At 45.6% G+C, this 16514-nt stretch overlaps 2 protein-coding genes across 2 annotated transcripts; one reads left to right on the forward strand and one right to left on the reverse strand.

Moving 5' to 3' along the window:
- The first annotated feature begins 1112 nt into the window (after positions 1-1112).
- LOC139918268 (tripartite motif-containing protein 16) lies at positions 1113-9051 on the forward strand. Its single transcript, XM_078284892.1, has 5 exons — positions 1113-1186; positions 6393-6419; positions 6597-6659; positions 7488-7627; positions 8195-9051. Exons 1-5 carry the CDS (start codon positions 1132-1134, stop codon positions 8597-8599), a joined length of 690 nt encoding a protein of 229 aa, XP_078141018.1. The 5' UTR covers positions 1113-1131; the 3' UTR covers positions 8600-9051.
- Positions 9052-9649: 598 nt separating this feature from the next.
- On the reverse strand, positions 9650-14881 carry akt1s1 (AKT1 substrate 1 (proline-rich)). Its single transcript, XM_071907613.2, has 6 exons — positions 14750-14881; positions 13381-14213; positions 13008-13293; positions 12812-12895; positions 12516-12691; positions 9650-11307 (listed from the first exon to the last, which is right to left on the reverse strand). Exons 2-6 carry the CDS (start codon positions 13792-13794, stop codon positions 11170-11172), a joined length of 1098 nt encoding a protein of 365 aa, XP_071763714.2. The 5' UTR covers positions 13795-14213; positions 14750-14881; the 3' UTR covers positions 9650-11169.
- Between the last annotated feature and the right edge of the window lie 1633 nt (positions 14882-16514).

A 16514-nucleotide genomic window follows, 5' to 3' on the forward strand; every position in this document is an offset into this window, starting at 1 on the left:
CCATAAGAATGAATAAATAAATGCGCCTAATTACTTCCCAACAAAATTCATTAATATTTAAGAATGGTACATTTTATTAAAGAAAAAGCAAAGCGTTGTTATAAAATGTGTGAGGTAAAAGCCAGGATGTAAACGACAGACCTCACAGTACTCCTTACTGTTGAGATAAAATAGATAAGATAGATAAAATATACTCAACGTATAAACGTGGAAGTCGACACTTCAGATTGCCCAAGTAGACATAGAGACTTCTGAAAAGCAGCGTTGCCAAAAAATCTGCTCAAGCAGTGTAGTTACAAGCTGTTATTTTCGACCTCTGACCACACCAGCAGTTCACTTCACTTCACCCGCAGGTTCGTTGCCAAAGAGCACTTATGGCAGCGGTGATGGATGATATGTGGGACCGATGACAACTTTCCAGTGAGTAGCTGGCTGCTACCTTTTAAATCCCGACTACCTGCTCTGCCTATACCCAAACAAGCACCTGTAGCTTGTGTCAGTTGTTCAGAGCTTTAAAAATCAAGGCTCTTTACTTCCTTACTTGGGCCAAAGTTCAATAGCAAGTTCCTGTGAGTCAAAAGAGGTTATGTTGCTATGGTGACACAACAAAGTGCAGAGCCCACACCATGTGAATGCTCACACCGCACTTTCTAGAAATATTCCAGAGATGCGTTTGCCACCTTTGACCCCCCCAACCCCCCCACCCCCACCCGCCCGGCTGCAGAATCCCCTTTCCATTCGTAGGTGGATGTTTGTTAAGTTTGTTTGTGTCACGCTTTTCACATGAATGTGTGCGTGTGCACCTCCCACACATGCCCGGTCCATGTGTATGTAAATGAGATTGCATACTTGGGATATACTGGGTATTTGCTTGTCTCCATCTATCTGATCCCTAGAGGGGATCACTGAAGTCACAGGAGTTTCAGATGTCAGGACCATCCCTTCGGGTAAGCGTTGCATCCAACCAAAACGTACGCACATCCCCTCCTCCTGATGAACCTGCTTCCCCCCCCGCATCGCCCCCCCCCTCCTCCGCCCCCCTCCACACCCCTCCCCATTCTTTTGGAAGTAAATAAGAGTGATCCTCCAGAGAGACACGGGCAGTATCACATGCGAAGACCTTAGAGTTTGATGCCAAACAGCGCTGCGAGCACCAAGGGAATCATGCCTGTGCCTAATAAAGCGGGTAAGAAACCATCCTCTCCTGAATGTCTATGGGCTCCTCTGAGGGACATTATACTCTGAGCCATGGGAGCAAAAGCATCATTTCTTTATTTAGCATTTCTCATTGAAACTAGTTTACAGTCAGCTGCTATTTGCAGTAGCCACATTCAGGGAAGTGGTACCAACTATGCTTATTGGGATGCATGGCATTTATATTTTGACTGCTTTTGATTCTGTGGCATACATATTAAAATATATATTTAAAAAAGCTGTGCATGTGGTGTGCATGTTCATACAGCTTCGAAACGCAGGATAATTAATGGTGACTGTGAGTGCAATTCATGATACTTTTAGCCTTCAATTGCCTAATGCCATGTGGCCTCTTCGCTCACTGTTCAATTACTTGTTCCAGTCAAACTAGTTCTTTTTAAAGCAGTTTATCTTTTTTCTTACTTAAATGCATTTGCAGTAAGATTCACATAAAGGAACTCCTATCGTACCCATACCTGGGGTCCTCCTATTTAAAAAAAACCCCATCACTATTTGTTCTCATTTGTTCATTATCTGTGAAATGTCATCTGTGAATGCCCAAGTTTTCCATTGAGAAACATCAGTACTGCTCTTTGTTGGAGAAATGCTGGTGTAAACTATTCAGAACAAACATGGAGTAAATCTTCTGTACCGTCTGCCGTCAACAATTCACCCATAAAAATTGTACATTCTAGTCAGCATGTCTCGCAGCTTGTTTGCTTGCTCAGTTATAGATAGATTAAAGACGTACTGTAACTGCACCTCGCTTTTTTTTGCCGCCTGTCACTGTGTTTTATTACTAATTTATGATGTGTTTCTCATGTTGTTTATTTGATGTGGTTAGGTTACCTCGCGCTTATCGTCCCCGTATGTCAGCTGGGTGCCAAACATCCTTCCTCACCTCCCGTGCCGCCAGCTTTCTCCCCCTCATTAATCATCTCAACAAACTGCATGAAGCAGATTCTCCCCAGGCCGCTGTGTTTCTGCATTTGCACACTCCCTTACTCGGTTCCCTCCAATGTCACGGCCTCGTCTGCCATTTCAGAGCTCACATTTCTGTCTGTCTGTCTGTCTGTCTGTCTGTCTGTCTGTCTGGTCTCTCTTCCTACGCAACATGGCGCACCGGTCCCGCCATACCTCCCATCGCTTCCCCTTTCTTTCCCCCCATCACTACAGGTCGCTGCTCGATACCCAGCCTTATCGTCCCCTATGCCTTCTCATGCTCCTTCTGGATATTTCCAATCCCATGCTCACTGTCCGCCATTTCATAATAGCCTCAATAACCCCCCCTCCCATCCCGAACGTTACTAATCCCTCCTCTGGCACCCATAGTAATGAAGTGTGAAATGCTGCACAGTAATTCAAGTCCCAAAATGTAAGAGCCCATCTGGGTTTTATTTATGGCTGTTTGGTTCTGCCATTATGTAACATTACGCCGCTCTCCCAGCCTCTGGACCCTGACCGCTCCCGAGGATCACAATTAGTACCAGAGCTGAGAACCATCAAAAGTTTATTTAGTCACCGTAGCGAAAGATTGGATTTGCGTCAAATGCGGCAAGTCTAATGAGTTAATGTAATTAGCTAATGTTGGTTGCATGAAAAAAAACACTAAACATAATTGAATAAGATGTTTAATATGGAAATTCTGCATTGGGTGTTGACAGGAGGGTTCGCGTTCACGGTTCAGTCACTTTTCGTGTATCAGCCACTCAAAAGGCTTTTCCTCCTCCTCTCTTCTCTCGCCTAAAATCTTCCTTTACTAGAATAATTCTCCCAAAATCTACATCCATCTGCCCCTCCATGCTTCGCCCCCCGCCCTCCTTCCATCTCCATTTCAGGGCTCCCAGCCAGGGGGTTTTGACACTTAACAGGAACCAGAAGGATGAGTCTAGGCCCTGGCCGCCTCCGCCCATCCTTCTCTCTCCTCATCTCACTGTCAGTGGCTTCTCTGATCTCGCTGTCTCAGTGGGATGTTTCGAACCCGATCTGCCGGTCCCGCTGAGAGGGGGGTTGAGGCGGTCCGCCTCGTTCGCGATCGTCCAAAACAAACAACTTCCTTGCCGTGGCGTCGGGGGGTCCGGCGCTGACCTTTGACGGGGGATCTGCTGATCTGGCCTGCCCTCCTGGACACGTACACAGAGGGATAAATCATTAAGTGCTTTCTGTCTGGCTACACATCTCTCTCAGGCTCTGTGTCTTATTGTTGGAGTGGGTCAACACCAAAGTCCAAAACATTCCCCTAGATGTACTTTCCTCTAAAATTACTCTCTTGACGTATTTCGCTCAACTTCTGCTCTCTTTCACAAGTTCCGTTCACAACTGCCAGCTCAATATTTTTCACTCGATACACTCGATATTCAAGGCCAGATACATATTCACTTCCCCTGAACTATTCATGATCCGCCTTGTTTTTCTGTTACATTCCCTTTGCCCCCACATGTTCCTCTCCCTCACACCTCCGTCCCGTTCCATGTCTCTTCCATGTCTCTATTGCCGTAATGTCAGACCATCAATCTTTTTGAGTATCTGTTTATCCTCCTGCGGATCTCCATGGGGCTTTGCTGTTGATCCCGCTGAGCGTGGACGGGCATCTGCGGGGGCTTAACCTCCACAGAGAAGCCAGAGAGCTGTCAGATCGACATACAGTCCACGCCTCACCTCTCCCGCCCGGCCTGATATCTCACTCCAAGGTGACTCCAGGCGCTCAGAGAGGAGCCAGAAACATCTTTGCACTCTTATAGATTTGAAGATGAGTTTATTTGCCGGATGTCTGTCGCACGGTGTAGTATTTCTCTGAATGGCTGTCTTCTAATCTGCCCTTGTGGCGACTCAATAACTCCCCTTAATGCCTTGATGAACCCTGCGTCGGTGCCAGCGCCATTCCGCAAATCTTTTCCTTCGCTGTGTCCCTGTCTCACCCGCTCTATTCCTTTAAGGGCGAGTTCAGGGAAGAAAGACGGATGAAGTGATCTGTCACCAGCCTCTCTCTGCTCCACCAATTTCCAATGAAGACTATATGACCTTCACTCTATCCCTCTCTCTCCTGCCAAATCACGCCTCCCTCATGCTATCTGCATCTGTTGTCCAGCGTTATGTACATAACAGTATATGCATAGTTTACACTGAAGTCACACATTGTACTCCTGTGGAGCACGCTGCTCAGTCAATAAGGACATGTGGACAATATCCAAACTCCAATCTGGTCTGCAATTGGATCCTAAGCTTCACTAGTGTCCAATTAATATTCCCGCATTCCCTCGTCAATTAACTAATTTTCTAGTCTTAGTGGCTGTGGGTCAGGTAATAACTGTGTTTGACATAATGGCCCCCTGCATAGCTGTAATATATATTTAGGTTTTTAATTACATTGCCCAATGACACATAGTAATTTGGGCTTTTAAGGCAGAGGCTTGAATCTCTGCATTAAAAGCCAAAGGTTTTAAAGTTAGCTCAGTCAACTGCTGGCATCCTCACTACCCTTCTCATCTCATTAGCCTCACTTAATAGAAACCCTGGCCAAAACGATTCAAGGAAAGCAACGCCTTCTGGCTCCGCTCAGCTCCCCCCGACTCACATCTGATGTTTGCAGATGTTGCAACAGGCTCACATTTTTCCTCCCGGTTGTCATGCTGTCGGATTCTTCCACGGCTGTGGGCCATGCAGACCGGAGAGGTTATGTTTCCCCGGGCTCAGGCCGGAGCCAGGACGGACTATCCTAGCTGAAAGAGCTGACTCCCCTCTCCTTACAGATGGATGGCTGCACCGCCGTGACCAGTGACCACCTGTCACCCACAAAAAATTCACTGGTGTCACGGGCTTCCCAGGATCACTGCAACAGCCCGGACTGTAAAGACGAAGCATTAGGATGATCTCTTAGACCTTTCCATCACTGAGGGATATCATGGGTTATCTTTACGCATATTTTTTTCCACAATCAAACACTGTCACCCCGTCTCCTTCGTATGCGCAAAGGTGTATTGACACATACATCACTAAATGTCAGAGAGAAGGGAAAATGTTTAATGCTTCTATCACCTGTTCCCTTTCTTGCCATACTGTAGGTACTAAATTATTAACAAAGCATGCCTCTGAGCAATAGCATACCTTGAGATTAAGCATGACAGATAATGAATGGATGGCATTAGTGTGACAGTCCACAAGGCTTACTGCATGCTGCTGACCCTACAATGATATTGGTGCAGTTGCTGCAAACTCTCAACTATGGGGCACTCCGGCAGGTCTGCACTGACATAAAGTATAAGCAAATATGTCACAAATTAAGTAGGAAATGTCTGGTATCAGTCTCGCCTTGTAGGAGAACCACAGTTAGAATCACCCTTATATGGAACCAGAGCTGAGGAAAATCAAGGCTGTTCTGTCTAATTTTGGCAGCCGTTGACGTGATTGGCATGGAAACGGCCAAATCAACCGCATGCCGTGACGTAACTGTCTGATAGGCGAGTAAGAGGGATGAGACTGAGGAGCAGGTTGTCTCGGTGACAAATGAGAAACCGTAACTTGAGCGCCGATCCCCCCCCACCCAGGAGCGCGATGGCCGACCACAGTGGCCCGGTATTAGATCCCGGTTTTCTCAGAATGTCAAAGGACACACTGACGGACTGGAGGAGGAAGAAAGCGACAGAGATTTCACACACGGCCCGCCACTTACAGACGCTAGCTGAGAGAAACATGCCTTCGGCGGTGTGAAATAACGGCATCATACACAAAGTATATTCTTAGAATGAGCTGGCACCCCCCCCCAAGCCCCCTGCTGTCACGGACTGTGATGTGTGTTCTTAACGAGTGCAGGCCTTTGCATTCCTCCTGCTGTAACCTAAACCCTGGCCCGCATGGGGAAACTGCATGAATCAGTGCTGAGAGAAAAGACTGGACATAGCGCGCATACCCCTCTGTGATCTAGTCTACTGTATGGTGCAAGACCAGCAGAAGATGTAGATGAATGACAGCCTGGCGGAAGCACTGACAAAGGATGATGAGAAAGAGGAGGGAGACAGATGAAAAGGTTTTAGCTGGATGGCTGGATTTTACTCTCTTGAATTGTTTCTTGAGCCTTTTGTACCTTTGTCACACAAACCTAGTGAAGCTATGCTGGTATACAATCCAATCCTTTCTCTCTCTCTGAACTGTAGCGGATTGCACTGAAATAACACATTTGCTTTGTCTTTTTTATTTTCCAGGAAGAAAAAAAAATGGTGCTGCAGAAGGTAAAGAGCAACACCGTGTATTGCTGTTGGGAAGCCTTTGTAAATCCCCAAAGGATAATGAGATCCCATAAATTAAATTAGACAGGTGGTGTCATGTAAATTTGATTATCCACTTAGGATGAAGTTTAATGCATTTCCCTCTAATTCCCTTGTTATCTCTCCTGCCCGTCACCTCAGAGAAGCTGCCTCCGTACGAGCCCAACATCCCCGAGCCAACCACCAGGGCAGACTTCATGAAATGTAAGGCTGACTTTTTATCCTTTAGGATTGATGCCATACAATAGTGACTCAACTTATACCAAGTTCATGAAAGCTTTTACATTTGCTCTTCTAAACTCTTAGGAAGGGGGGTAATGTGTTTTATGCCTATACAGTATAAGCAACAAAACTGTTTTTTTTTTTCTCTTTTGGAATAAATATAAGATGGTAGAAGAAATATAAGAAGCCATCTACAGAGTCTTTGTTAATACAGTATGTTGGGTCAGTGCCGACGTTGAGTGCAAAAGTCCAAAGCAATGACCGTTTATCACCCAAGGTGTCGCCAAAATAAAGAGTAACAAGAATCTTGCGGATCATCACTTTAAATCCTTCTTTTCGTAATACTATTAAGGTAATGTGAACAAGGCGCAGGTTTCCCACTGTGGCCCTGATGGAAAATTCAACTGCTTTTCCATGATTTTCCAAAACACTTCCATGATCTAAAAATTGTAATCCTTTCTGGTTTGTTAATGCTGTTTTTCTAAGGTGGTGAACAGTCTGATTTCCAATATTTGTAAAATTCCCCGATATCCCCTGACTTCCCCAGAGGATTCATCAAATTCCCCGACTTTCCCTGTCTGGAAAACACTTCTCTCAATTCCATGATATTCCAGTAATTCCATGACCAGTGGGAACTCTGAATGCGTGACTTGTGGATATCTTATCTATATCACTATTTATCGGCCTTGTCTCCTCTGCCGTCTGCTCCTTAGATCTTCCCTGTCCTCTCGACCCCATCCGTATCTGCACTTTCTTCACCTTTAGTGTCGCACTTTTCCACTTGTAATTTCTCCATCTCTGTCCTCTCAGATTGGCTACCCGTCTCTCTGGATGACAAAACTGCACAGAAGCTGCTGTGGATCTCAGAGGGCGGGTCCAAGGTGGCCCGTACATCAGATGCGGTGTGCCCATATCCCAACAGGCCTGAGAGATACGAGCACTCACCACAGGTAGACCTGGCTGCAGTTTCAGCTACACCTAAGGCTTGTTTTCTTTGGTCCGAACCACAGTTGAAGTTGAATTTGGTTCATTTAGGTTCACACTGCCCAATTACCAGCAAACCGGGGCTTGTAAACAAAAGTCACACGGACTCACAAGCAGCTTGTTTATTGGATAGAGTTTTGATAACCTGTCATCCCGCCAAGTCACAGATTTTGGCAGCAGGGGAGACAAAACAAATCTGATTCCAGTTGCTGTGCATGACTCGTCTGTGTTCTTTGGCATAATTTCTCTTCTCTGGTGTTCATACCAGCTAAGAACACATGAAGAAACAGCTGAATATGAGCATCAGTCCAGACTTTCCAAGCATGAGGAACTGCTGGCTATCAGATGTCAACATCCGTCTCCTCATACCCATAAAACCTTGTGTTACGGGTGTAAACACTCCAGAGTTCAAATAAACCGCTCCAAACATGCTTGGTGTGAACGCGCCCGTAGACTCTGCACACACTTCTCATGTCACTTTGGGACTGTAGTTAAATCATTTCCCTGTCCTGTGCTTCCTCTCTCTCCTCCAGGTCCTGTGTAAGGAAGGGCTGCTGGGCTCACGCGGGTACTGGGAGGTGGACTTCGAGGGCTGGGTAGTGATCGGGGTCGTCTACGAGAACTCGGGCCGGAAGGGCCAGGACGGGCCCTGTGGCCTCGGGGAGAACGACAGCTCCTGGGGCGCCGGTTGGGCCGGCTCCTGCTACCACGTCTGGCACAACGGGGAGAACGTGGAGGTCCAGCTCCCCCTGATGTCCACCATGGGCATCTACGTCGACCAGCCTGCCGGCATCATCAAGTTCCTCCTGGTGGAGGGAGAGGCTGAGAAGGAGGTGCGGCTGATTCACAAGTTCAAAGCCAACTTCAAGGAGAAGCTCTTACCGGGGCTCTGGGTCGGCACAAATTCATTCTGTCTCCTCCGGAAACAAGATCAGTAACACACAGTAGAAGGTGCAGCGAGCAGAGGGAAGAAGGGAAAATGAGGATCAAGTTAACAGAGTGTTGAATCTAGCAGGGAGACAGAAGGGAGGAGAAAAGCTTCTGATGTTTGGGGAACAAGTGTTGGAGTTATAAAACAGAACTGAAGCACAGGATCTTTGCATCATGACATCTTTGCAGATTGTTTTTTGGTTTCTCTAATGCATGAGGAAAGCTTATTTATTTCTGTATAATGACAATATCCATAAGGATGTCTAATTATTTAAATGACTATTGTATATCTATTTATGTATTTTATTTAGCGTAGGAAGGTTAGGCGAGGTCTTGAAAGTTTTGTTACGTACGGGACTTTGTGTATGTTAGAATGCTTATGTAACTTTAGAGCCTATATAATTTTCTATTTGTGTTTATGTGAATGTAGTGAATAAAAATAACTATTGTGTAATAACAACTCTGTGTAATGCTGTATATCGTGTTGAAATAGAAATCTTCTAGTGTTCATTGAATTACACACATAGGCTTGCACATGTACTACGAAACTAAACACCTTAATTTTATCCCTGAAATGTCCTTAATTTCTCCATTACATAAACATTATCTAATCATTAAAAATAGCATAGCTTGAAAAAACTAAGGTTTAGTATCATGGATCTATTGAATGGGTGGATTCATGGAGATACTAGTAATTAAGGGATTTTTTTTATGCCTTTTGTGCATGGATTACAGGGTTATTAAGGAGTTATTAATGGAAAGTTCCTGTCTCCCTGAATTTTTCATCATATTAAAAAAATGGGGGTGATTGAGGGGGTTTCGATGGGGTCATTAATAACTCCCTTAACTAATTTTAAGGTGATTTTGCATGAATTATGGGATGAATTAATGTAAATGAATGTAAATGTAAGGTTATTTTAAGGGATTAGTGGTACAGTACAGTGTTGAGTCAGTGGAGTTTTAGTAATTCAAACACAGATCTCACAGCGCCCTCTGCAGGCCTTCAATCATATTGCACCCTTGAATGTGTTAATGTTCAAATAATCACATTATTCTGTTGTGTTGCTCCTTTATTTGAAACATAAAAGTACTTAAACTGAACATTTATCCGTTTTTGAAACATTGGAGATGGACGCATTTCTTTCAAATCAAACCATCTCTCTCTCTTTCTCTCTCTCTCTCACACACACGCAGTCACTTTCTCATTCATTCAGTCAGTCAACAAGATATTTGGAGCAAATTATCATACTGTCCTCCACACCTCAGATAGTATTGATTTACAATCATTCTATCAGTCAGTCATTCATTGGCAAAAGTACAAATAGGCATGTTATGGGGAGGCGCGGGCGTCCTCCACTCACATTTTCAAAAGCCACAAGCTTCATGTTGACCCAACCATTTCTGTGTTTCCACCCCGTTAAAAGGAATACACAGGGTTTTGGGGAGACTGTCCTGTTGGGCAGCTTAGCTGTTAAGAGATGAGAACATAGACGCCAAAACCATCCATGTGTCCCCGGTAGATCGTTCACTTTGGTGCTCCATGCTAACTCTTTAGCATACACAATGTTGAGCGATAGTGGGCGGTTAGCATTATCATTATAGAAGACTGACCTTTTGGTAATAAAAAAGTTAATTAGTTATATTATATGGCCTGTAGACTCATAAATTAAAAAAAATAAATATCATTAAATCAATATAGCTGACGTAGCCAGGTTTATTTTTGGAGCTATTTCAGGTGAGTATTCATCCGCTGCGCAGTAATTTTTAGCCCTTTTAGCCCTATTCCCTTTGCCCACCACTTCCACTTCCTATGGAAACAGGAAAAGTAGTCCCTACTAGTTCAACACATTGTTATTTTTGGATTGTACTCAATGTAAATTTTTTAAATCTTTGACACAAAACTGCCAGACTTAGCCACATATCATTTCAGATTACTAACCATTTAGCTTTAGCGCAGCTGTAAGATCTCATAACGCTACTATCACTCAACATAGTAAATGCTAAAGTGTTAGCATGGAGCACTGGGGGCCAATGATCTACCGGGGACACATGGAGGATTTCGGTGTCTCTGTTCTCATCACTTACCAGATAAGTTGACCGACGGGCCAATCTCCCAAAAGCTTGGTGTAGCCTATTCCTTTAAGCATCGCCCCACAAGGTACATAACAACTGGCGGTGTCAGTTAGTCATACACGATGTTTTAGTGTCCATGTTGGTCAGTGCAGCGGGTCACTAAGCAGACATCCTGAGGTCCGATCCTAACGCTGTAGGATGTGTAGTAGCTAGTGTTTTGAAATGTGTAGAGTGGCGAGGGGTTTAGTGTTCAGAATGGTGTTAGTGTTTCTAACAGCATCGCTTTTTCTCAGTTATTCCTTGAAGCATGTGCCGTTACTTTTGGTTAGTGATAAATAAATGGAGGTACTAGCTTTCTTACACTGTTTTCGAGTCACATACTTCACGTCTGCCGGCCAATCAAGGTGTCTTTCTCTCTCTCTCTCTCTTTCCAATTATCTCCCTCTATCCCTTCCTCCCTCCCTCTCTCTCTCTCTCTCTCGCTCTCTCTCTGCGCCCCTCTCTCTCAGTGTTTGAGGGAGAAGTCCCCTGTGTTGAGCCGAGGGCGGGGCAGGGCTCCGAACATCTCCGTCCCGTCGTTGGCTCCGGGGGCCAGCAGGGCCTTCATACTGGCAGCGATGTGTTCCAGGTCCGCACAGCCCACCTGCAGGACGGAGGGAGGGTCTGGGTGTCAGCACGCAACACGAGGGTGGTAGTTTCACGTGAATTATGATGTATCGATGTCCTCAAATTTCGCAAAAAATGTTTTTACAGTCGCTTGAGGCAGAAATGATTTTTTTGTCAATAAAAAAATAGTGCATTAATTAGCAATGGAAACTCACTTTGAATAAATAATGGCATAGCCCTGGTTCGTTTTTATTGCCCGACAGATGAAAAGTGGCTTTGGAAATGTTACTTGTAAAACATCTCTCCACCATGCTTGCCCAATTATCCATTCTAATCAATTCTTTCTTTCTTTATCTGTTTCGTTTCTTCTCTTGGATGGATCTTTTTGGCATTCAGGAAGTTGCTTCAACTCAGCTGATGAAAACACAGTGAATTCGCATTTTATTTTTTGCGATATTTCAAAAAGGTTGTTTAAAATTAACAACAGTTTGATGGAAACAAATTCTCTTGCCTTGGGATCCAGGCTCATGAAATCTACTCTTACTCTTGTCACACCAGCATAATTCCCACAACCCATTTTGCTTCTTCACCAATAGTTCAAAAACACAATACACTATGAGAATTTCTTAGATGCAGTGACAGCATCTGAAGTATTAGGATCAGCGCTGACCCGGCAAATGAAGTTGTCCTGGTATTAATAAATTAATGACATGAGCTGCGGCTCATTCTAAAACTTTTCCACTGGGAGCAAAAATGTCTCCTGAGGTGAAAATGATGAAACGCTGCTTCACAGGCAGAGCAGCTTCTGTTTAGAAGAGCAGTCTTGGCTATGAAAGATAAATACCATTCTGTTTTATCAGGCCTAACCTACTACACTATTCTTTATCTATTAACCTATTCTGACTAAAACAATGAGAAGCTATATCCTCTAGCCTATGTTATGTAACCTATTTTCTATTTTTACTATTATCTATCACTGTTATTAGTTTATTTGATTGAGGATTGTTGGTCACAGACATCGGTCACAGCATAATTTCCTCAAATGACAAATAAACACCGTTGATGCACTTATTCCTGTAATTGTTTTATACTAGGCCAATACTAGAATGACTGAATAACTTAATGCACGTCGAGTCGTAACTTGGTTTTGGTCATTTTGGTACCGGTGCACCTCTGCACATGCAAACCATGTCTGTACTGTTGTATTACTGTATGCAACACTCAGGAAAGCTCCTGTGCACTGACCCGTTCTCCACTGTTGGCGTCTCCCGGAGCCCCTCGGTTCCCTCTGTAGCCCCACACCGGCACAGAGACGGGCAGCGAGCGGGCCAGGGCCATGGGGTGGGGGTGACGGGACGAGAACGCAGCCTGACCCACAGCCATGCTGCGAGAGGGAGGGGGGGCGTCCTCACTCAGCGAGCCTACCACAAACAAACAAACAAACAAACAAACAAACAAACAAAGACATTAAAAAATACATCCTGATAACACACAGACCCGCATCCGTGTCACCGCTTTCAATCCGCATCCCACGCTCTCACCATCAGTACTCTCCTCCTCGCCGTCGGACTCGAAGAACGGCTCACAGTCGCGGGACAGAGAGTCCTCGTCCATCGAGAAAACGCCTGAAGCAGAGAGAGAGAGAGAGAGAGAGAGAGAGAGAGAGAGACACAACACATCAGTACTCGATGCACACAGACCGACTGAAAAGTGCAGGTTACCAGATTCAACCCTCACCGGCGCTTTCGTTCAGATTGCGTCTCCTCTCGTCCATGTCCTCCTCCTCCTCCTCCTCTTCCTCCTCCTCGTCCTCACACTCCTCCTCCAGGTCCACTATCCCGGGCCTCTGTCTCCCTCTCTCCGCCTCCTCCAGCGCGCCCCGCTCCCGTTCCCGCTCCCCGTTGCCGTTCTGCCCGCCGGCCTGGCCGGTGACGGCCCCGGCGCTGTAGATGGACGGGTAGCTTTGGGAATACAGTCTGGCGTTGGGGCTGACTCCGCCCGCCCCGCCGTCTCCTGTCAGGCTCTGCAACGACAACAAACATTCAGGACGCTGACATCAGAAATAAACAGATACCACAGTGCAGTCCGGGAAGGCGGGCGGCACACTCACCCCCCTGGTTCCCCCCTGGGTGTCAGCGGTGAGGTCGACCACCAGCTGGGCCCCGCCCTCCCCCCCGGGCTGGCGCGTGTGCCTCTGGGCGGTCAGCATGGTGGTGGAGTGCAGCACGGCGATGTCGTCCATGTAGCGGCGGGCCGACTCGCCCAGCGCCCCCTGACCCCACACGTTGTAGGAGAAGTCGCACTTCCGGGGAAAGGCGCCGCCGCCGCTCTCCCTCTTCCTCACGCCGTCTCCCTCCGCCGCCACCGCCGACGCCAACGGCCGGAACTTCCTGCAGGCTGTGAGTATGGCCAGGTCGCAGCCGGATTTTTGGCAGTAGGCTTCCGCGGCGGAGAGCAGCGCCAGCCAGCTCTCCTTGTGGTTGTCGGGGATCTCCGGGTCGGACGACTGGGTGATGGAGGCCATGATGGTGCAAAGTACTGCCAGTCGCTCTCTTTTAGACGGGTTTACTTGATGAAGGAATGTAACAATGCTGATGAACGCCTTTAGAGGTGAAGAGTGTGGAGGTTCAGTCGAATCAGATGCAGGTTTGAGAGATTTTGTTGATTTCGGGCGCCGAGCTTAATCTTGACAATCAACTTGGTAGCTCTTAGATTTGCTGTGGCGTATCGAACTTTTGCACAAATTGCAGGTGGATAAATCTGTATGGCAGTTCTGTTTCGTCGGTCTTGCTGGTTTAAGCCTACTTTTTTAAAAAAATGAAAGATCTAGCAGGTAAAGAGGCACTAGGTGACTGTTATGATATGGTGTATTAGGCCTGCGTGTCCTTATGCATCAGAGAGCCAGGGGAGAGCCGGGGAGACGATGCACGTTGCTGGTGATGCCTGGAAGAAAAACAAAACAACATCAGTGACATAGAAATAGGGAAAATGACAAGAGCAATCACTGGAAATGGATGCCTCTTATTTCTGCTCTGGGATCAGTTTATGAGCTGGAGCCCGTTGCACTAATCAGATTGAACCCCCTGCAGATAAATATATAAATACGACCTGGATAAACTGATCTGTCCTCTACTGTCGCAGTCCCCCCCCCCCCCATCTCTTTCTATGGTTAGCTGCTAGCAACCACTGCTGCTGCCCGATGCCATGTAACGACGCTGCTCTCGATTTATCCTCTTTTTGTTTCCACTGTCACCTTTGCCAACCGTCCCGCCTTGTTTTAAAGTGCATGCTACGGACTTTTCTGCACGGCGGCTGCCGCTGCTGCTGCTGTTGTTGTTGTTGTTGTTGATCTTGTTTGTTCAGTGTTGTGTGCAGCCTCCTCATGATGGGACCCACATTTCACCTCCATGTTTAACGCTTTAGCAGGAGCCCAGACGCGGAAGTATAAATTGGACAAACGAGGGCAGAAGTTCGCCTACCTGTTCGGTTTCTTCCTTCCTCGTTGCCAGATATTTATCTTTCCTAAACTTTGCTTCTTTTAATCCTGCGTTGTGTGTCTTCTCCCTGGGTTTCTCTCCCCTAGACTCCTCACCAGTGGCAAGTTAGCCAGGATAAAAATATAACACTTCCGGCCAAATCTTTCAAAGTAAAAGCCCTGTTGACGAACACGTGTTACAGTCTACGGTTGCAACTTTTTTGTGTGTAATACGAAGTGCCAAATTGAAAAGAAAGGGAATATTTAAGGAGGAATTTGTGATAGTTGGGAATACAACTGTTGCTTTTTGCCCAGAATCAGCCCTTAACCAATGTGAGTACCATGACCCCAATACGCACTTAATCCGTTTTTCTGACAAATCTTGGTTTTATTTTGAAGGTGGAATCGGTAACATCCGGTCTTATGTCGGACTAACTCTGACTAACTTGACGCAGTTTTGACGTCGCCTGTTTACAGACGTTCCAATCGAACGCACGTTGTACACGTGACTGGGCTCAGTGGGCGGGCTCGTGCTCGCCCTGTTCTCGTGCACGTGGACGACTCAAGGCCCCGTTCAATTACAAAGCCCTCTCCTCTCTCCTAGCTCCTCTCCTACTCCTCCATCTTCACCTCGGCCTGCCTGCCAGCTGGTCACAAGTTGAATTAATTCCTCACTGACAATACAATCGAGGCTTTGTGCCTCTCGGGTAAATTTCATATTCACAAGTCCAGAGTGTCGCACACCAACCTAATTATTGCTTGTTTACCATCCACAATAAAGGTGTTGTGGACTCACTAATTAAATTATCTGATAGTAAGAAGGCAATTAAAGCATGCATAATAATAATAATAATAATAATAATAATTAAAAAAAGATTGTCAAATATATTGATAACAGAGACAGGCTTTAAAGATAATACTGCAATTCCTTATTTCATCCAAACTTTACTTTGTTGGCACATTTTTTCCGTTTTCTTGTGTTTTATTTAAAGAATTGTCATTTAATTTGATCCCTCCACCTTAGCCTAAGTGTTTTTATTATTACACTGACGAGCAAAGATAAAGCAAATGGCAAGAAATTTATGTGGAAACCATATCGAAACCACATAAGGGCAGCATTCAGGATCAGTTTTCCCTTTAAGCTGTGTGCGTCTGTGCAAGACTGTTTAGTGAATTAAATTCATTCATGATCAGTGACCAAAGACGTTGTTCCACTCTGCCCGCAGAAAATTAGTCGATATAAGCGGGTTTCTGTGGCAAATGCTATTAGATGGCGGGCGTCACTGCAGATAGATCAGGCCTACCAATGGTAATTTTGTGTAATAATGGATTCTGTCAACATTTGTGTGAGTAAATGATACATTCGAGAGACAAACCGCTGGCTTCTTACCTGCCTGTACCTGTCAATGCTAATGCTGCGTTTAAGTCGTATGGGAAAGAAGGAAGCTATGAGCTCTCCGTTTTAAAATAACGTTCACGCTAGATTTCAGGTGAAACTACACTTGGTACACTCGGGAGTTAGGGTTAGATGGACCCTATTTCTGATCCCTGACGTCTGATGTCACCAAAAAGGAATACTGGCAGAGTAGAGGATGACATATTAATGTCAAATAAAACCATCAAAAGGAACAATTTTCATCGCTGGATTTTTCGTTTGTGGTTGAGGTTGCAATGTTTGTGAAATATACACTCAAATGTATCACTCACAAAGTGCATGTCTGTTAAGTGTGGAAACAAGATGATCAGCAGGAGTAACCAAAGACCACAGG

The sequence above is a fragment of the Centroberyx gerrardi genome, chromosome 7 (genome assembly GCF_048128805.1).
Source record: "Centroberyx gerrardi isolate f3 chromosome 7, fCenGer3.hap1.cur.20231027, whole genome shotgun sequence".
In the NCBI taxonomy this organism is placed as follows: domain Eukaryota; kingdom Metazoa; phylum Chordata; class Actinopteri; order Beryciformes; family Berycidae; genus Centroberyx; species Centroberyx gerrardi.